This window comes from Caretta caretta, chromosome 7 (assembly GCF_965140235.1).
Source record: "Caretta caretta isolate rCarCar2 chromosome 7, rCarCar1.hap1, whole genome shotgun sequence".
In the NCBI taxonomy this organism is placed as follows: Eukaryota; Metazoa; Chordata; order Testudines; family Cheloniidae; genus Caretta; species Caretta caretta.
The window spans coordinates 67,834,227-67,856,493 of record NC_134212.1 but is presented as its reverse complement, the minus strand read 5'-3'; the positions used below and the strand labels follow the sequence as shown (position 1 = coordinate 67,856,493).

Below are 22,267 nucleotides of genomic sequence, written 5' to 3'. Positions count from 1 at the left end.
TCCTGCCTCCCTTATGCGCTCAAGGACTTTTTGTAGATGTTCCAGGTGGTCTGCCCAGGAATCCGAAAATATGGCCACGTCGTCAAGGTAGGCGACTGCATATTCTCCTAATCCCGCTAGGAGACCATCTACAAGTCTTTGGAAAGTGGCGGGTGCATTTCGCAGCCCGAAAGGGAGTACATTAAATTCATACAGCCCGAGATGTGTGATGAAGGCTGACCTTTCCTTGGCAGATTCATCTAGCGGTACCTGCCAGTACCCCTTGGTTAAGTCCAAGGTAGAGATGAACTGGGCCCGTCCCAGTTTCTCTAATAGTTCATCTGTGCGTGGCATTGGATAGTTGTCTGGGCGAGTTACAGCATTTAGCTTACGGTAGTCCACGCAAAAACGTATTTCCCCATCTGGTTTGGGAACTAGAACCACTGGAGATGCCCATGCACTTTCAGAGGGGCGGATTACCCCCATCTGTAACATATCCTGGATCTCCCGTTCTATAGCAGTTTTAGCTTGAGGAGACACCCGGTAAGGTTGGACCCTAATTGGGTGAGCATTACCTGTGTCAATGGAGTGGTATGCCCGTTCAGTCAGTCCTGGGGTGGCTGAGAACGTTGGCGCGTAGCTAGTGCACAGCTCCTGGATCTGCTGTCGCTGCATACGCCCAAGGGTCATGGAGAGGTTCACCTCTTCCACACCACCAGCACATTTCCCTTCGTAGTAAACACCTTCAGGCCACTCAGCGTCGTCTCCTCCCTGGGCTGTAAACTGACAAACCTTTAATTCTCTGGATCGATTAGAAGAGCTGAGAGGCGGTGGGTTGCTCCGTGCCGCCGTCCAAGCTCTCTGGAGGCTTTCATCTGCTTCCTGTTCGGTCTGGAACTGTTCCCTTGATGCTGGAGACATCAGTTCCTCATGGGATTGTGGACTTAGGCTTGGTCCCTCTGGAAGCGATATAGGGGATGGAGCTGTTTCTGGTGACTGTGAACCGCTCTCCGCTGGTGCACTATGTTGGGATTCAGGCTCCGGCTGAGCCTCTTGGGTCGGGTTATCGGCTGCTGCCAGTTCAGGTTCGGTGGGGCCCTCTGGTGTTGAGGTTGCAAGTACTGGATTCAGTGCTGACACGGGGTCTGGTGTTGGTTGTTCGGCTGGTTCCGGTTCTGGGACTGGTTCCGTCTGGGTCTCTGGGACTGGATCCACTACTGCTGTTGCAGACATTGGCCTGGGGTCCAGGTCCATCACCTCTGACTGGGTCCTGATAGAAGTTTCCGGAACAGAGCTAGGCCTCACGGCTTGTTTAGCCTGGCTGCGGGTGACCGTTCCCACCCTCTTGGCCTGTTTCACATGATTGGCCAAGTCTTCCCCCAACAGCATGGGGATGGGATAATCATCATAGACTGCAAAAGTCCACATTCCTGACCAGCCCTTGTACTGGACAGGCAACTTGGCTGTAGGCAAATTGAAAGAGTTGGACTTGAAGGGTTGAATCGTCACTTGGATCTCTGGGTTGATTAAATTGGGGTCCACTAAGGAAGCATGGATAGCTGACACTTGTGCTCCGGTGTCCCTCCACGCGGTGACCTTCTTCCCGCCCACACTCACAGCTTCCCTCCGCTCCAAGGGTATCTGGGAGGTATCTGGGCCTGTGGACCTCTGGTGTGATTCCGGTGCAATGAACTGTAATCTGTTGGGGTTCTTGGGGCAGTTGGCCTTTACATGCCCCAGCTCGTTACACTTAAAACATCGTCCAGCTGACGGGTCACTGGGGCGAGGAGGGTTGCTGGAGAACGGGGTGGTGGGACGATAACGGGTCTGGAGGGTTCTTTGGGAGGTAGGTGGGGCTTTGGGCGGCCCCCGGTAATAGGGTGTGGTCTGGGGTGGTCCCTTCTGGTCTCCACTCCAACTGCGACCAGTTTTCTTCTTCTCTGCCACCTCCACCCATCTGGCTCCAATCTCTCCTGCCTCGATTACAGTTTTGGGCTTCCCGTCTAGGATGTATCTTTCTATTTCCTCAGGAACACCCTCTAAGAATTGTTCCATTTGCATTAGGAAGGGCAAATTTACTGGAGATTCAACACTTGCTCCTGATATCCAGGCATCCCAATGTTTCACAATGTGGTAGGCATGTCGGGTAAATGACATGTCTGGTTTCCACCTTAGGGCTCTGAACCTCCGACGAGACTGCTCGGGTGTTATCCCCATTCTGACTCTCGCCTTGGATTTAAACAGTTCATACTTGTTCATGTGTTCTTTAGGCATTTCAGCCGCCACCTCAGCTAAGGGTCCACTGAGCTGCGGCCTCAGCTCTACCATGTATTGGTCAGTAGAGATGTTGTACCCAAGGCAGGCCCTTTCGAAGTTTTCTAAGAAGGCCTCAGTATCATCACCTGCCTTGTAGGTGGGGAACTTTCTGGGATGGGAAGTGGTACCTGGAGAAGGATTGCTAGGGTTTGTTGGTATATTCTGCTGGGCCTTTATCCTCTCCACCTCCTCCACATGCTTCCTCTCTTTTTCCTTCTCCTCCTCCACATGCTTCCTCTCTTTTTCCTTCTCCTCCTCCACATGCTTCCTTGCCTCCATTTCCCTCTTGTGGGCAGCCTCCTGTACCTCCTTCTCCAGCCGCATGAGTTCTATCTGTCTTTCATGTTCCCTTTGTCTTTCCTCAGCCTGAAATTTGGCTAATTCCAGCTGTAGTTGAGCTGAGGATTTGGTCATTCTAACCTCTCTGTTTTTAACTAACTTTACACCTGAGGTTTAGAAATAAACAAACAAAACTTGGCTGTAAAATTTTGCTGTGCTGCAATAGAATACCTATTCTCTGATAGTGATTGTCAGCCTACAGAAAAAGACAATTCCCTTGTCTCTGCTCTGGGCCCAAATTAAAGCAAAAAACCTCCAACTACTTGGAAACCTGCTTACCCAGCCCAAAGAAAAAGCAAATGGGTAGAACACACACCCCCTATTTACTTTTTAGGAAGAAAAGAAAAAAAAACAAACAATGGGTTGGAAGACTGTGAATTTCCCTGCAGGAGTTAAGTACCCTGCCTCCAGGCAAAAAAACCTGCAATTCACAAGATAATCCCCTTTTGTCTCTGCTTGGCCACAAAGCAGAGAGAAACCAAGCTGCTTTCAGTTTCAAAGCTGCTTTCTGGACTTTCTTTCCAAAGAAAAAAAAATTTCCTTTTTAAAATCTGTATTTCTAGTTCAAAAAATCTCAACTGGATCTCAGATGATTTCAGGTTAATCCCACCGCTGTGCCACCATGTCAAGGTTCCTCCCCCACTCTGAACTCTAGGGTACAGATGTGGGGACCTGCATGAAAAAACCTCCTAAGCTTATCTTTACCAGCTTAGGTCAAAACTTCCCCAAGGTACAAAATATTACACCCGTTATCCTTGGAATGGCCGCTACCACCACCAAACAATTACTGGTTACTGGGGAAGAGCTGTTTGGACGCGTCTGTCCCCCCAAAATACTTCCCAAAACCTTGCACCCCACTTCCTGGACAAGGTTTGGTAAAAAGCCTCACCAATTTGCCTAGGTGACTACAGACCCAGACCCTTGGATCTTAAGAACAATGAACAATCCTCCCAACACTTGCACCCCCCCTTTCCTGGGAAATGTTGGATAAAAAGCCTCACCAATTTGCATAGGTGACCACAGACCCAAACCCTTGGATCTAAGAACAATGAAAAAGCAGTCAGTTTTTTACAAGAAGACTTTTAATAAAAAATAGAAGTAAATAGAAATAAAGAAATCCCCCCTGTAAAATCAGGATGGTAGATATCTTACAGGGTAATTAGATTCAAAAACATAGAGAACCCCTCTAGGCAAAAGCTTAAGTTACAAAAAAGATGCACAGACAGAAATAGTTATTCTATTCAGCACAATGCTTTTCTCAGCCATTTAAAGGAATCATAATCTAACACATACCTAGCTAGATTACTTACTAAAAGTTCTAAGACTCCATTCCTGTTCTGTCTCTGGCAAGAGCAGCACACAGACAGACACAAACCCTTTGTTTGTCTCCCTCCTCCCAGCTTTTGAAAGTATCTTGTCTCCTCATTGGTCATTTTGGTCAGGTGCCAGCAAGGTTACCTTTAGCTTCTTAACCCTTTACAGGTGAGAGGAGCTTTCCCCTGGCCAGGAGGGATTTCAAAGGGGTTTACCCTTCCCTTTATATTTATGACACACCCGGATAGACAAGGCAAAGTAAAGACAAAAGCTGGTTCTTTGAAGAAGGCCTAATTGTACCATCCCTGCTTCTAACTCCCATTTTGCCACATCGTAGTCAGCAGTATTCTCCATGGCTGCCAAGAGCTTATCTACACTTACCTGGGGATCAACGTGTGGCAGTTGATGCATTGAGTCTAGTGAAGACCCGCTAAAGCGACCACGGATCGCTCTCCCATCGACTCCTGTACTCCACCGGATCAAAAAGAGTAAGGGGAGTCAATGGGAGAGCGTCTCCCGTTGACATAGCATAGTGTGGACCCCACCGTAAGTAGATCTAAGCTATGTCGACTTTAGTTACACTATTCACATCGCTCAAATTGCGTATCTTAGATCGACTTTTCCCTGTAGCGTAGGCAAGGCCTAAGTCGGGGCCAAGATGTAAGGAAATCTTGTGGTTCCAGGCACTGCAGACTGTTGGAAGAATTAGAGAAGCAGAGAGAACCCCAATATCACAGTCAGTGTCCAGCAGCACAAGTGTCCAGCAGTGTCCATTCATGCCAATAGAGCCCTGTGTTTTCTATAACCTACATGAACGTTATAAGGATCATAATGAGGAGGCAGCATTGGCTAAACACTAACTTCCTTGCATTCTGTTTCCATAAAGCGAGCAAACTTAAATGAATCTGGCACTTAAAGCTGACCAAAGGGTACTTTAACAAATGTACACACTGGATGCTGGGTCCCTACTCAAACCTTCCAATATCCTCCTGATCCAGCCACCTACCATTAGGTTATCGCAGCACTCAACACTGAAGAGAATAATATTCCATTGTGGGATTTTTACACGGGGTTACCTTCCTGTATTTGCTGTACTAAGCTCAGAACAAGAGCATTCAGTATGCATCAGAGGTTATAGATGTCAATGTTCCTTTCCATTTTCATGAATACCACACATTTTACTTTTACAGCATTTACCCATTGTGGTTAAACCTGGGGAAGTTCTTAACAAGCTGAATTAGAAACTGTTTCCTTCACATCTGACCTGCCGCTATGCTCTGTTAATAAATCAACTTTGCTAATGAGAACACTGCATATCTGAGAATCATACATGTAACTTCTGAAAAGAATAGCAGCAGGCAAGGTACACATGCAATTCTCCTTGACCTAGGTCTTCTAGACAGGAAAGGCTGCAACTCAGCATGCTGCTGAATCAGATCAGTCTTAAATCTGTAAATATTGGAGCGGGAGAGAGATTTTATTAGCCTCTCTCAGTAGAATGGAGCTTACCCCATTATGATAGTCTTGCATAACTGTCATGACAAATTACTGTTTCATAACTGATCTATGCAGTCAGTTCTTATAGCCAGACTTCCTTTTTACTTGTAGTTAAGATAGCATAAACATGTTTCCAGATCAATAGTAGCAACAAAATATTGATGACTGTAGTGTTCTGTATCCATTTGCAGAATACTGAGTAGCTATGTACAAGCCAAATTCCAGCAGTCCTTGCTGAGAGTTAAATTGGCATATTGCTGTAGTAGGATTCAGTCCCAGCAGCGCCACCTATTGGTGAATTCACTGAAACAAATCAAAATCTACCTTCAAAGAGAAGATTGGAAATGGTATTTATTTAAGCATTGACTAACCCATTTTAAAATAAAGATCAAATCACATTGTAGATTAGAAAAAAAATAATCTAGCTTCAGAAAATATCTTCTTTTATCTGCGACACTCCAGTCTAGTGAATAAAGCGGGGTGGGAGGCGGGGGGAGGGAACAGGGACACAGTAAATGTGATATAACTGGATTCTAGTAAGGGTTTTTGACACAGGCCCACATAACATTTTTATAAGCAAACAAGGGAAATTGGGTCGAGATGAAATTCCTATAAGATGGGTGCACAGCTAGTTGAAAGACTGTACTCACAGCATAGTTATCAATGATTCACTGTCAACTTGGGAGAGAGGATCTAGTGGAGTCTTGCCTGGGTTCAGGCCTGAGTGTGGTATTATTCAATATTTTCATTAATGACTTGGACAAAGTGGTGAGTATGCTTATAAAATCTGCATATTACACTGAACTTGGAAAGGTTGCAAGCACTTGTGAGGACAGGATTAGAATTCAAAATGATCTTGACAAATTGGAAAATTGGTCTGAAATCAACAAGATGAAACTCAGTAAAGACAAGTGCAAAGTACTTCACTTAGGAAGAAGGAAAAAAAATCAAATGCACTACTGCAGAAATAGAGAATAACTTTTAGGCAGTAGTAGTACTGAAGATCTGGGGGTTATAGAGGATCTCAAGTGGAATGAGTCAAGAATGTGATGCAGCTGCAAAAAAAAAAAATCCAATCATCATTTGGCAGTGGGTTAACAGGGGTGTCATATGGAAGATGTGGGAGGTAATTGTCCCACTCTACTCCACACTGATGAGGCCTCAGCTGGAGTAATGGGTCCAATTCTGGGCACCACACTTTAGGAAACGTGGTCAAATTAATGAGAGTCCAGAGGAGAGCAATAAAATGATAAAAGATTTATGACCTATGCAGAAAGGTTAAAAACCTGGGTATGTTTAGTCTTGAGAAAAGATGACTGGGGGTGGGGGGAAGCTGATAAGTCTTCAAACACGTTAAGGGTGGTATGTATAAAGAGAACAGACAATCAATTGTTCTTGTCCTACTTTCACTGGACCCAGAGAAGTAATGGATTTAATCTGCCGCAAGGGAGATTTAGGTTAGATATTATGAAAAACTTTCAAACGGTGAAGGTAATTAAAGTCTGGAATAGGGTTCCCAGGGAAGTTAAGGAATCCCCATCACTGAAGGATTTTAAAAGACAGGTTGAACAAACACCTTGCAGGGATGGTCTAGGTTTATTTGGTCCTGCCACAGCACAGGGGGCTGGACTTGCTGACCTCTTGAGGTCACTTCTAGCCCTACAATTCTAAGATTCTGTTCAAGGGACAACTTTTAGTGCAACAATTGTGGCTCTTAGCCACTTTATAACTGTACTTAAATTCAATAGAATATTCATCAGCTAATGTATATTTTGTACCCATTTCCCCTCTCCACAGTTTGTAGTAGAGCGGGGGGTGGTGGGAGGTGGGGATGGAAAAGGTGGCTCAGCACTTATAGATATTGATAGAAAAAACTCCCAATGAGTTCCATGAGCGTTAGTGAAGAAGCATCTTGTAACAGTGACACATTCTGCTATTAAAAAGGGCATGATCTATTTCTTTAGTGTTTGTCAGTTATCTTTTTAATAGGAGGTTCTTAAAATTAACTCATTATTATTTGTTTAAGGCCAGAAAGGATGCCTAGATCATTTACTCTGACATCCCACATACCACTGTCTACCAATGCCATCCAGCACCCACACACTGAACCCAACAACAGAAGCGAGACCAAAGGAAAGGAGACGCACATTGCTCTGGGTCCTGTACAAACACAGAGACAATCCCATCCCAAAGACCTTAAAAGTAAAAATAGACAAGATGTGTGGGGTGTATTAATTTGCTCACAGCAGATCAGTGGCAGAGCCGGAAATAGAACACTGGTCTCTTAGCTCACACCCTTTTCCACAGGACTGTCCTGCATCCTATCCTTTCACATTCAGCATTCCCAGCTGAAATGCTTGTGTCTTTGGAGGTACCGTTAGTTATGAATTTTGTTAAGAACTGATAGGGTTTTGTAAGCCTTTGTTTAAAATCCTAATGCAGCAGTGCATAACAGACATGAAAGAATTATTAAAGCGAATTCATCATGAGACGGCTACATTAATGAATGAATGCTGGCAGACTCCTAACCCATACCCATGGTCCTCTCAGAGGCTACAGACAAGAAAATGAAAAGTGCACTAATATCATAGAATATCAGGGTTGGAAGGGACCTCAGGAGATCATCTAGTCCAACCCCCTGCTCAAAGCAGGACCGATAATATGAAGTGAAAGGAGCTCATTAGTGCCCTCAGTCAAGTCTCTGAGTAAATCAGGAGGAAGAGCAATGCAAACAAACAATCAACAGCACTACTAAGCAGATAAACAAAGATTAACCGCATTGTAAACAGCCCCACAGACACACCATTTGTCAACAAAACATCATTTGTACACGTCTTGATTATTTCTCCTCCCTGTTGTGAAACTAGAGCAACAGACACTTGTTCAATGGCAACAGGCATCACCAAACAGATAGCTGTATCCCTTCAAGCAGCGTAAGCAAACAGGCATGCCCTTCCAGGCCAGGGTACACCACTTTCCTTTAGCTAAAGGCTAGTACAGAGTCATGTGGAAGGACAGCTGCACCTCTTTGACCATCAGGATATACATTAGTAGAGATACAGCAATGTTATAGAAAGCACAGAATATGCATATAACAAGGGCTACATGTCAAGGAAGAAAATCAATGGTCTCAAAAAGCGTACAGCTTGATCCCAACAACCCCCGTGTGTGTACCACAACATAACACCTTAGGGACTGGTTTAGGGGGCTTAGTTATTAGGATCACAGGTTCAAAATCTTATGTTGGTGTTTCATTGCATTCTCTTTAACATCCCAAGAGCCCTTCAGTCGTTAGAACTCCAAGCTGGGCTGCCTGATGAAAGGTCATCAACTGTTAGCAGTAGCAAAGCCCTGTCACATGACTGTAATGGTTTCCACAGCTGCCGCAGATCCTGTCAGCATACTACCTGGAAGTTCAGGAAGGAGCGATTGGTGCAATGAACACAACACAATCCATAGGCGCTTAGATGTGATCGAAGAGGTAAGAACTGCTGCCACCTGGCCCCAAACCAGAGCTTTGTCCGAATAGGCTGACCAAAAAGGTGGGGCAAGAGGCCACATTTTCGGGCACTTTTCCTTCCCAGATTCAGTTTAGCCAGGCCAGTGTTCTTGCCCTATCTGCAGCAGAACTAAGTGCTTAAAGGCAGGAGATAAAATCTTGGTGCCACTGAAGTCAATAGGAATTTTGCCACTGACTTCAGAGGAGCCAGGATTTCACCCATAGTACATCTGTAGGTTGCTGGACCAGAGCTTCCATAGAGATTAGGCTGGACCTGAGAGAAAAGAGAAGGGGCATCTCTTTCCATGCAGTTGTTTAGTTGGTTTAGTCATCATGTGTTATATCAAGGGTACATTTATAGCACTTAATTCTTCATTAAGTACTACAAACGTGTTACAGACTGGAGCAGTATGGGTCATAGATGGTCATATGCCCCTCAAAAGAAGGTGTTTCAGATACGTTATTGAAACTGGGGACCTACTTCCAGAGAACCCCCTCATAGCACAGGGTGGCACTGCAGCATTCCTACCCCAGGTTTGTATATCTCTTCTAGGGATTCACATGGCTTGGCCCTTCAAGTGGATCACCACCACCTTCACCAATAGTCCTACATTACATAAATTTACACAATTCTTCTATCCCTCCCAGGCTCAACCCTGTTCTTCTGAGCCTTCACTAGAGCGCCGATTCCCTGGGCTATTCCCTCCTGGGAATCCAAGCACAACAGAAACCAAAATGGGCTTCCATCCCACCTGGGCTTCTGGTGATTTAAATCAAGTCTCTCTCCTTCCTTACTAGAGCGCTGCTACACAGGATTTTCCCCTCACAGAGAGCCTACATCTCCCCTGGAACAGAAGAAGTCACTCACCACTTCTTCCTCTCCCTCAGCTCCGTGGTCCTCTACAGGAACACTGGCCCCCAGGGCTGCCTTCCTGGAACCTGGCCTGGTCAATGACTTATCTGAAACACCTTCTTCTGAGGGGCATATGACCATCTATGGCTAGTTCCTTTGTTCCAGGGCTCACTACAGGAACTAGCCACACCCCTATAGCGCTTTCTAATAGGCCCACCTCTGCTTGCTTCATACCTTCTTAAAAATCCTACAGCCTGCACAGGTGTGGCATGGGAGGGCATTGCTAATAGAAAAGGGCTGGCCCCACGCCTCCTGGCCTGTAAAGGGCAGGTCACACCTGTTGTATCCATGGTTAAAGATCATATTAACTTACTAGGTTCAACCCCTGATTAACTATTTACTAAGAGTTCACTCATTCACCCTTTATAAAAATCTTTCTTAGTGCTTCAAAATATAGGCTGCAAACAGAATTTCTTTGAATATTGGATTGTCCCAGGACAGGACTAGTCCACCCTACCCCTTGAATTCAACTTCAAACCCAGAGAGTTTCCACTCTCAACCCCCACCCCCATTCTTCCCAAAAAGTCTGCAGCGAAGATTGCTTGTGCAGTACGGCTGGAAGGTTAACAAGGCCATTACCTATTTCCAGGTGCTAGACTGGAGCAAAGCCTATGGCAAAAGACTGTGTGTCCACATCAGTGCTGCTGGCTGAGGTGTCAAACTTATGACTGGGTTCATATTGTAGCTCACAACACTGATATTTAATTGCTCCTAGTGCCCAGCCAAAGCTGTCACATCAGATCATTATTAGCTGCGAGAGAACATTAACACAAGTTCCTTGCAGACTTCATGGCTGAAGGAGGAGGCTGGGCTACTGCAGATGCTTAAAACCCAAATAAAGGCAGTGAATGGATTTCTAGTCAAGTTGGGCCCTTTAGGGTCTTGCCATAGTGTAGGAAGCATCTGCAATACAAGCTTTATGTTCAGCACCAAGTGTTTTCAATAAGCACATGCGCTGGCTCCTAATCTGCCTTTTCTCAGTTCTTAACAGGCAGTCCCTCCCCCCGGCACCTCTGACCCAGCTTCTCCATTGGTTGGGTTTTCCTGGGTGCTTTGCTGGCTCAAACAAACACATCCTTTCTAACCCGTCCTCCAAAAGCCAACATTACACACAACTCAGTTTATTGAGCTGCTACATGTAAAAAACAAAAATTTAATGAAGTGTGAAGGTTTAATCTCTCATGGCCACCAGAGGTCAGTACGACACAAAAGTTATTAAACCAACAGGCAGTTCAACTGATTAGATGACTACAGGACTTAAACACAGTTGTAGCTCACGTCCTGACCCTCAGTTACCTATTTTACCAGCAAGCTTCGTAGTCTTTCCCCTCCATCCTATCCTGACTTCCCTGCCTCTGTTTTTATTAGCAGGTAGAAAAAACAGTCGAGTATCTTGAGTCAGAAGTGAAGACGTTACTGAAGGACATCAGTGAAACAGCATGGAGTGCCCCAATTGCTCCTGGAATCCCCCTCATGGACATTTTTGATGGTCAGTATCTCCTAGGGATAGTTTGTAGGAAGGTCAGCAATAGTTTTTGTTGTGCTACACCAAAGTGTCCATTTTTCCCCCCCAAGTTGTAGCCCCACATATAGTCTTTTGAAAATCACTGGAAAGATTACATTTTTGGTAGCTTGAGTTTACTTTTGAAATGCAGAGCTTGAACACCAAATGCATGCATGCATGAAGAGCATCTGCAAACCAACATGCCCAGAGAGGTGAAGTGACTTCTACAAGGTGACACTGCAATACACGCTTTTGCATAGAACTCATCACTTTAGTAGCTGAGTACCTGCCAGTCATGCATTAAGTGAAGTGACTAATATTTGTCACATGTAGTTTGTTCTCTCTCCCATTCACTCTTCAAAGGAAAAAAAACCTGTGCTTGGAATATAGGATTTTGTTTTGGTGAGGTTTTTGGTTATTTAATGTACACACAGCTGGGTGTTTTGAGAAGGTAGGTTGCAGAAGTGTGCCTTGCACGGGCACATGGAGCCCAAGGTTTATGATGGACCTTGGTTCGTGTGGAAGTTCATTCCAGTGCCTCAGCCCCCCTGAGAAACCTGGCTCCAGGTCAGCATCAAGAGCTGGGTTTAGGACCAAGGGCTCCTGCATCCCAGTCCAGTGCCTATTCGTTATACCATGCTGCCTCTCCTTTAACCACAGTTACTGATCAGTACTGAATGCTCTCCCCTACCTTAGCTACACGTTTTTCCAAAAATGAAAACATTTGAGGGACTATAAAATGGAAGTCAGATGTAACCTGATTTGTAGAATTAGGAAAGAAGACAGTGTTATTTATATTTTACAAGGTACAGTATATACTAGGGAGGTGTGGGGGAAAGGGAAGAAATTGTTGAATTATCAAGAATTGTAGAGAGACTGCAGGGGTCTCCCCTCTGTGACTCAATGAATCAGTAGAGCCTCTCTCATACTTAGCAGAGCCACTCTCTTATTTGTTCTTTAAAGTGTCAAAAAACTCACACATGTGAAGTATCTATTTCACCTTCATATCACCAAAAATATCATCAAACCTTCTCCCCACAGATGCCAGCTGAGCACCAGGACAATGGAAGAGAACAGAATTTAATAATATTCCACAGTATGGTTGTCTCAGACAGTTGCACTTTGTTGCTTTAATATGCCTTATAGGATTTCTAGAGATTGAAGAGGGATGAAGAACACTGAGAAGTCAATTACTTTGTGTTTGTGCTTTTTAATAAAAAGAATTGCTTTTCAGACATAGTTGTAAAGCTTTATCTTACAAGCAATCTAGACCCCACAGTGGACGAAACGTGCATTTGGAAGGTGAGATTTTCAAAGATCCCTTGACATCAGCAGTTTTGAAAATTTCAGCCTGATCCTTTCTCCTTATTACCTGGGCCAGATCACACCTGACAAACTCAACTACCACAATCTCAAAGTCCAGGAAGTGGCTGTTACTCCTTTCTACCTAAGAATTCAGCTCTTGTCACCAGTGTGTACTGGTGGAGACATGTATTCAATTATGATTTCCGTTCAGAATTTTCTTAACACACTCCTAGACTGGTCTGACAGAACTAGGGGTGTTCTGAATTGGTATACAAGTACATCCCTACCTTTGCCTGAAATGCGAGTGGCATATCCATATCTGAAGCTAGAATGTTGGATACAGTAGGAGGTAACAAACTGGAAGTGCAGTCACATTATTATAACAGCCTCACACTGCTTGCCTTGGCTTTTTTGTGGTGAACTGATTCCAAGGCCAAAGATGGAGGCATTCGAAGCAACTAAAACTCTAAAGGCTGAAGGCCAAGGAGCTTATTAGGTGAAGGTAAATTTATTCCCCAGACTATTCTGAGGAAGGTTTGACTAGGCAAAGGTTAAGACTAATTGAGCTGTAAAACCACGGTTGGCAAAGCAGATTTAAAAAAAAAAAAAAAGTTTGAAGTCATTTGCCTCCCATCCCATCCCTAGCCAGGCTCCTCTCCCCAGAACACCACCAATAGGTATTTGCTTACATGTTGTTTCAAACCTGAATTTGGAAGGCCTAGGCTTCTCCCAGTGTAAACAAAGTAATTTATCCTAGGAACAAGCGCCTGGCTGAGTTTTAGTAGATAAAAGTGGAAGGAACAAGATCAGAGAACATGGCTTTGCATTTTCTCTAAATCTTTCCCTTTCCCTCACCTCCTACTCTCTTGAAAATTTAGGCATTTTCCTTCTTTGGGAGTGACAAGATGAAGAGGCATTCATGTTGTGGCAAAAGGTCTGACAATTCAGAGCGTTACAGGAGCCAATCATAGAAGAGATGAGTCAGAGTAGAGAGATTTGCATATTTGGTACATGCCTACTGAGAAAAAACAGAGCATTGATTAAACAAGTCAAAACACCCACATCTAATCAGTGTGCGAGAAATTGCATAAGAAAAGAAAAACAGAATAGCTATGCAAAATTAGCAAGGCACTGCCATTGGCTAGAACAGTTCTGTTTGTGGATGATCCTTACTCAGTTCCAGCAGAATGTTTCCATCTAAGTCCCAAGTAATGTGGTTTAACTGAGTCAAAACACAAAATGTAGGATGATATTAAAAACAAAAGGAAGCTGTTGTCGGTGGTTTAAAAGATACATGGCTTTAATTTTACAGTCCTCGTAGATTTATGCATTGCTTTTAAGGCACAATCCAAAAATATTAACTGGAGAGGCTGAATTGATATTGATGCTACATTCTTGTGATATTTGCAGTGAAGCATAAAGAGCAGAGCAGGTCTTCCTTAAAAAAAGTATTTAGTAAAACTTCTTTAACAAACAATATAATTAGATGCAAAACAAAGTGAGGGTGGTTCCATTCATGCACACAAAACCACTGTGTGCAACAAATACAAGAAAATTTGCATGTGGGAAAAAAAAAAAAAAAAGAGAGAGACTCATAAAATGTCCATAGAAAAAGCATCCAAAACAAAACCCCCAATCCTCCCCCACCTTTAAATCAACAACAAGGCTGATATTTTTTTTTTAAACCAGGAAACAAAATTATTGTAGCTAAGGATGCAAGCAGAAATAATCATCTGTTATTCATTAACTAGAAAGTGATTAAAAAAATCCTGAGCAGTTTCTACAATAGCTAGATTTTCTTGTGTTTATTATACATTTTTGGATGGAAAGGGGAAGATATGGAGAGTTAGTTTTACACATCCATAGTAGGTTTAGGAAAACAATTCACGGTCTGTTTGGTTTTTTGGAAAACAAAAAGAAACCAAACCCAACATTGATATTTTAACGCAATAACAGAAAAGCAGCAAGCTCCACTTAGTCATTTCCACCACACAACTTGAGCAGGATTTTCCGGTAGTCTCCTGAAGTATCACCCTAGCAACAAATCCAAAGGGAAAAAGTTAGGGAAAGAAAGCCATCTAATTGTAACACTTCTTTTTTGTTTCTGTTTTTTGTGAGGGAGGTGAGAGAAGATGCACTGTACGGATCCCAACATTTAGAATGGCCAAAAATAGACTGAGGGTAGCCTTTAATAAAGAGGAGCCTTCATTATTCTAGACTCCACATTTGAATTCCAGATCCCAGGGCTAATAAAGAATTGATCCCAAACACAGTAAAAGTCCACAGAAGGATCCTTAGGATTTATCTAGTAAAAACCCTTCAAGAATATATTTCTTCAGAAGACCGTCCTGGACTCATAAGTACTGTGTTATGTTTTCTGTCATGGAGGACACACCAACTTGTCCTTCGGTATTCAAATTCACCTAATTTTCCAGCAGCAGCATAAAAACATCTCCCCTTAAAAAGATGACAATCTACTATGGAAATGTGATGGAAACTGGAAAAATGGGGCCCGTATTTTCTTTCCCTCTGACCTTCCATCCAGCTGTGTTATGGGAACATGCAATGAGAATAAAGCCCTTATAGTGTTCTACCAGACACCAGTATGGCTGAAATGGGTGACTTCACATTAATGACTCTAGCAGCATGATTTCTCACTGCTAAAACACATCTATTGCATTCTGTGGCATGGTTTAAAAGAAAAAGCAAAAAAGCTTCCATTTAGGCCCAAACCAAGTGAGAAATCAAAGAAAGTATGTATGTGTTGGGTAGGATGAAAGAGAGGGAAGTAAAAAAGTTACAAGAGACATCTTGCAGCTAACAAATATCTCATGACAAATGCCATACTGGCTGAAATTCACCAATGGTTCGTATAGAGTCCTGTCCTCAGGAGCAGAGACATGCCAGCTACAATCATTTTAAATATCTGTTTCTGAATGACAATGTGCAATACTTTTCCTGTCCAAGAATGTTGTGTACTAGCTAAAGCCATGCTACAATCTGGTTTTGGACATGGCTGCGAACTGTTCTGTGTGGATTAACAGTGTCACAGCAGTTCTCAGCTGTGTTTGGAAGTTGCTTCAATACAATAGGACAAATCCTCAAAATGTAATAATCAGATCTATGCCATGGTCAATGGAAGGAGGGGGCTGTTGTGCATTAAGAAGGGGAATATGGATTAGGAACCTGATCCTGTTTGCATTTAAGTCAATGGAAGTTTCCACTTTTACTTCAAAGGAAACAGAAATAGGGCCATATATATTATAACTACTTTTTAATTCACACCCACAGTCTCCTGAATAATCAAAGTCTAATAAACGGAATCACCATGGGTTCATATCTTTGAACCACAAACTCTGTTTAAACTGATTAGCACCAGCAATTGCTGCTGCCTGGTAAAAAGAGCTGATTTTACACACAACCACACAGCCCTTTCCCACCCAGCTGACAGCATGTCCAATTTTCGGGCTCTAGTTTACATACTAGTAATTATAGTGCAAATGCATCTCCACCCAAAGACAGACTTGTAGTGAGCATTTGCTAAGGGTTGGGGACAGTAGTCCACTCCATATCTTCCATGGCCAGGTTACGGAGTTGCTGTGCAGGCAGTTTCTTGGGCTGCCATTACAGCCCGTTACACTCCAGTACAGGCTGGGGACCCAGCACATCTCATCTGCAAGTGAGGTGGCTGCCAGTGAATCTGTGGAGATGCTGATCCTTTGGCCTCTCTCCAAAACCACATTCCACTGCTGCCAAGACAGAAGCCACCCATATAGCCTCTTCCCAGTCTCCTCCTCACACAGCTGTTCCATGGCACTTTGGCCCTCCATGCATGAAGAGAGAAGCAGGGAGCATACACTCAGTGATTCAGTGTCAGGGGTGGGGTTTTATGGTACGTACAAGAATCAACAGTAGGAGAAAAATAATTAAAAAAAAAAAAGTCTTACTGTGATGTCCGCGTAGAGGGATTTGCCATACATCCGCTTGTATTCAGTGCGTATATCCAGCAAGTCAACCTCGCTGCGCGACACCATAATTCGAATCAGAGTCCTGTCTTTTGTTCCCGCTCCCTGTGAAGAAACCAGTTAAGTGCATGAATACAATCAGCTTGCAAATTCTAGACAATTCAACGCAAATTGGAGAGTCCAAGGGGCCAATCCTTCCCCATGTTATGCCAGGACAATCCCACCAAAGTCAATAGGATTGAAACCGTGTAACAAAGGGCAAATTTAGCTGACAATGCTTTAGTGAATGAAGTGTGTGCTAACAGGACATTACCACTTTCAGTTCCTTGCACAAAGAGCAACCAAAGAGGATGATGAATTTCCACCCATTTCCACACATTCCCATTATTGTTAACCCTTCCTTGCTTTGGTCATTTGTGTAATTAAATGCACTGAGTTGCATTTCTGAGGAAATCCCAGTTTTAGACTCATGCTCTGGCTCTAAGAACAAGAAATAGAAGCTAAATACATTTGTAGGAAGGTGTGAAGGCCAGGGGTTTGCATTACAACGGTTATTAGTTTAACTTTAATGTCTTGACTTGAATGGGACTTAAGCACACACGTAAGTGCTTTGCTGAATTGTGGCTTTCATAAATAGACAGAAGGTTATGATCATGTGCAGTTCTTTAATAAATCCCCTACTGAAGGCCAGATTCCATCAGCCTTACTCCTGGGTGAGCAATACCTCACTCCTGGAGTAATTCCATGAAAACATATGTAGAGCTTATCGAAAAAAGGTGCTTTTCAACATGAACAAGGGCCAGATATGGACATTAGTAAGTACAGTAATGCCTATCCTAACACAGACAGCACACCCCAAGCTCTTCACATCATTTACAGCCGTAACTGGGATGATTTTCATCCTCACGGCCTAATTAGCTTTATTCTGTGCTCGCACAATAACTGACCAAATCCTTGCTCAGTCAAAAACACTCAACACATTTGACCCATTACTAATGAAGTTATGTTTTATCAGTGCCAAGGCACTTATGCAAAAATACAATGATGCACGGAGAGACCTACCTTCATGGCTTTATGGAGTCTTTCTGCAAAGAAAGCTGGTGTATTTTTCATGCACTTAACTGCAAAAGAAATTGTATTAACAGGTTAGCTACTCACAGCTAAATAAAAATCATTGTACTTACCTGATTCAGAGTAAGTCCAGTGAAGTACTTCTATATATTACACACACACACACACACACACCCTACCCTGTTCCTGCTCACTTGAGTTAGTCACTGAAATTAACTTTTAATTTGCAAGGCAAAGTTTGTAATTTTGCATCAGACTGGCGGTAGTTGTAGTGTCTGAGAAACCTCAGTACTTCCTTGCTAAAAAGTAAATCTTTCAGTCAACGGACTGAGTCTAGTTATGGAACTGAGGCAGGGGAACAACATTAGGTCTTTGCCAGTCTTCCTGATGCTGAGAAGTTCTGGTGCAAATTTTCTGCAAGGGGGATTCAATTTCTTGTCCTAAAAGTTCAAGGAAGTGGTGAAGCTGGTCAGATGTGTCCCATTCTCTCAACTTTCCAGCCTCTTGCTGTATCATCAAAAATACTAGTAATTTCCTTCAAATACTTGACAGCTGGTTTCCCTCCAGCTGCCAAGTCTGGGGTTTTTAGACAGAGAAATAACCAACAACAGGGATTTAGGACAGTACATGGCACAGCATTAATTCCAGGTAACTTAGACAACCTAATAGCCGTTGGAGCACATGCAGAAACAGGTGGCAGTTTAGCAGCTACACAGCCACAAAGAATTTGTATTTTAACAGTTCTGAAAGATGAAAGAACTATAGTCAGCAAAATTTGATAAGCAGTTCAAATTACAGTTGTTGACTCTGGGGAAGATTTTCAAAGGTAGGAGTATAAAATTTAACTCCTAAATCCATTTAGGAGCCTAAAATCAGTGGGTTAACTTTCTAAAGTTGCTGAGCACCCATAAGAGTCATACTGAGTCAGACCAAAGGTCTGTCAAGCCCAGTATCCTGTGTTCTGACAGTGGCCAATGGCAGGTCCCCCAAAGGGAATGAACAGACAGGTAATCATCAAGTGATCCATCCCGTGTCACCCAATCCCAGCTTCTGGCAAACAGAGGCTAGGGACACCATTCCTGCCCATCCTGGCTAATAGCCATTGATGGACCTATCTTCCATTAATCTATCTAGCTCCCTTTTGAACCCCGTTGTAGTACTAGCCTTCACAACACCCTCTGGCAAGGAGTTCCAGAGGTTGAGAGTGCATTGCGTGAAAAAATACTTTCTTGTGTTTGTTTTAAACCTGCTACCTATTAATTTCGCTTGGTGGCCCCTTGTTCTTGTATCATGAGAAGGAGTAAATAACATTTCCTTATTTACTTTCTCTATACCACTCATGATTTTATAAACCTCTATCATATCCCCCCCTTAGTCACCTCTTTTCCAAGCTGAAAAGTCCCAGTCTTATTAATCTCTCCTCATACAGAAGCCGTTCTATACCCCTAATCATTTTTGTTGCCCTTTTCTGAACCTTTCAAATTCCATATATCTTTTTTGAGATGGGGCAACCACATCTGCACACAGTATTCAAAGTATGGGTGTACCATGGATTTATAGAGAGGCAATATGATATTTTCAGTCTTATTATCTATCCCTTTCTTGATGATTCCCAACATTTGCTTTTTTGACTGCCGCTGCATATTGAGTGGATGGATTTCAGAGAATTATCCACAATGACTCCAAGATCTCCTTCTTGAGTGGTAACAGCTAATTTAGACCACATCATATGTATAGTTGGGATCATGTTCTCCGACGTGCATTACTTTGAAATTTCATCTGCCATTTTTTTGCCCAGTCACCCAGTTTTGTGAGATCCTTTTGTAGCTCTTCACAGTCTGCTTGGGACTTAACTATCTTGCACCTTCCACTGACTTCAACTGATTTAGGAGCCTAAATTGGGATTCTAGTTTTGAGTCCAGCAGCTACCTTCAGTGGAAGCCTCACCCTTCACTTCCAGGCAAGTTATTTGTTCTTTGTTTTAGTAACTGCACTCAGGTTCCCAAGGACTTTTTAAAATCTTGGCATCCCCATCTAAGTGAAATCTAGCTTGAACTGGCTTTCCATAAATTGTTAGAAAGGTAAAAGAGCATATAAAGAATTTACTGACAAAAATCCCACCCATCATTTCAATAGAATGAAAAAAATCTACAAACTGATCCCATATTTGATATGAATAAACAGTCAGTCACGCAGTGTAAAACAAACTATGTAGTAACCACACCACACAATTGTCTCATTACGATGGTTCATAGGGAATTACAAAAGCATGAAAAGCAACCAACTAAGATCAGGGTAAAACGTAAGGAGCAAATCTGAAAAGGAGTGTTTCATAGCAATGCACACTTTATATGGAAAAAATGTAGGTTTCTTGGTTTTTAATTGAAAAGTAGATGGAAGACAGCAATCCACATACACACACACAACTGCCAAGGATGTGCACAATTCACTTCAAAACAGAGAATTACAAAACATTAAAATGTATGTTTTCCAATTACCATAATCAGCTAAAACAATCCACTTGCACTGCAAGATATTTTGAGTTTATTATTGTAAATTACCATCTGTACAATCCAGAAAGCTTTAAAGAGAGCAAAACCAAAAGGAAACAAATATTTACAATTAGACTTTTGTAGACTAGGTGCAAAGAACAAATCATCCTAGGGAAAAGGCTGATTTATGCAATTAAAAAAACTGATCAAAACCAGAATTTCAAACACACTAAAAAGGTTTCAGAGGGGTAGCTGTGTTTGTCTGGATCAGTAAAAACAACGAGGAGTCCTTGTGGCACCTTAGAAACTAACAAATTTATTTGGGCATAAGCTTTTGTGGGCTATAACCCACTTCATCAGATGCATGGAATGAAAAATACATTAAGCAGGTATAAATATACAGCACATGAAAAGATGGGAGTTGCCCTACCAAGTGCGGGGGGTCAGTGCTAATGAGGCCAGTTCAGATAGGGTGGATGTGGCCCATTCCCAGCAGTTGACAAGAAGGCATGAGTATCAGAGGGAAAATTATTTTTTGCAGTAACCCAGCCACTCCCAGTCTTTATTCAGGCCTAATTTGATGGTGTAAAGTTTGCAAATTAATTCCAGTTCTGCAGTTTCTCATTGAAGTCTGTTTTTGAAGGTTTTTTTTGTTGAAGAATGGCAACTTTTAAGTCTGTTATTGAGTGTCCTGGGAGATTGAAGTGCTCTCCTACTGGTTTTTGAACGTTACAATTCTTGACATCTGATTTGTGTCCCTTTATTCTTTTGCGTAGAGACTGTCCAGTATTGCCAATGTACATGGCAGAGGTGCATTGTAAAAAGGGTTATTGCTTTGCTCGCCAACTAGAGTCCCAGTCCTGTAACTGGATCCACATATCTGGCCCCTTGCACTCTTGTGAAGTCCCACCAAAGTAGGAGTGACTCCATGCGGGGAAAAGGGCACTCCTACAGGGAATCAGACTGCAGGGTCCATGCTGTGACAATAGAGTTTCTTTGCTGTGGCAAACGGTAGCCTTTTTGTATACATCGTCCTCAGTGTTAAATACGATGCCAAAGGTTTTACTGCGGTAATATGTACTTAATTTGCCATTATTTCTGTTCTGTAGGTCTGGCTTTCTAATGTTAGGATATGATTAATCTGCTATGAATTTTTCAATCATGGCAAAAGCCAAAGAAATAAAGTCCCATTTAGGGTTTCAAAAAGCCATTGGAATGACAATCTAGCCAAGCAGAGAAATACAAGCAGTTAACTAAGAGAGCAATCAGTCCTAAAACTAGATTTCAAAAATGTTAATTATTAGTAAAGGATGGTTACCCAGACACTGTGCACATGAGCTAGGGAGTGAAAAATAAAGGACATTTACATAAAATTCAACATTTTGTAAAGTTTTGTTTGGAACTTGCATAAAATGAACCCATAACTTTATCTTAATGCAGCCAAATGGCCTGTTCTTTCTCCTGTTGCAGTTAGCTGTAGTTTTGCTATTGATTTCAGCAACAGCAGGATCAGGGCCCCAATTTTTATGGTCACGTCCCTGTTCTAGTCACTGTTAAACCATGTTAACCAGTTACTTGTTAATGTAATTAAGGAGAAGAAGAATTAGAATTCTGTGAGAGGCTGCACTCGAGTGTCATAGCACAGCAGTTATTTAGAGGAGGTAATTTGGAACAGATGTGTAAGTAAATTATCTTTAACAATGTGCTTTACAGAGAGGATGCACAGCAATTCTAAACTGGTGAAGCGAGACCCAGTTTAGCTGCTGTTTAAGAAATTGGGGCCTAATCCAAAGCCACTGAAGTTAACAGCCTGATTTTCAAAAGGCACTCAACACGTATCACTCTTGTTGACTTCAACGGAAGGTACAAGTGCTCAGTACTTCTGAAAATGAGGCCAAGTATGCTTAATAATTATATCTCCTCTGTCTAACAAATTCTAATTTTAAGTCCAGAGGCTGTCTTCAGTGGAAACCCCACCCTTCCTTTCCAGGTAAGTTATTTGTCGCGTTTTATTAACCGCAGGCAGGTTCACTAGGAAGCTCAACAAAAAGGCAAAAAACTAGAACGACAGGT

At 42.7% G+C, this 22,267-nt stretch overlaps 2 protein-coding genes across 4 annotated transcripts in view; one reads left to right on the top strand and one right to left on the bottom strand.

The window, feature by feature from the left end:
* The window catches only part of PLAC9 (placenta associated 9), a 28,740-nt gene extending 16,144 nt beyond the window's left edge, over positions 1–12,596 (top strand). Inside the window, exons 2-4 of one of the 2 annotated variants that reach the window (XM_048857224.2) lie at positions 8,826–8,926; positions 11,229–11,346; positions 12,403–12,596. In XM_048857224.2, the coding sequence (XP_048713181.2) occupies positions 8,826–8,926; positions 11,229–11,346; positions 12,403–12,413 (230 nt within the window). In that variant the 3' untranslated portion in view covers positions 12,414–12,596. Of the gene's footprint in view, positions 1–8,825; positions 8,927–11,225; positions 11,347–12,402 lie in introns of both variants that reach the window. The other variant, XM_048857223.2, reaches the window with a different exon arrangement.
* Positions 12,597–13,938: 1,342 nt separating this feature from the next.
* Positions 13,939–22,267, bottom strand: part of ANXA11 (annexin A11) — a 56,723-nt gene continuing 48,394 nt past the window's right edge. For both annotated transcript variants that reach the window (XM_048857222.2, XM_048857221.2), the window contains 3 exons: positions 17,694–17,752; positions 16,614–16,736; positions 13,939–14,700 (listed from right to left, as the gene is read on the bottom strand). In XM_048857222.2, the coding sequence (XP_048713179.1) occupies positions 14,641–14,700; positions 16,614–16,736; positions 17,694–17,752 (242 nt within the window). In that variant the 3' untranslated portion in view covers positions 13,939–14,640. The remainder of the gene's footprint in view (positions 14,701–16,613; positions 16,737–17,693; positions 17,753–22,267) is intronic.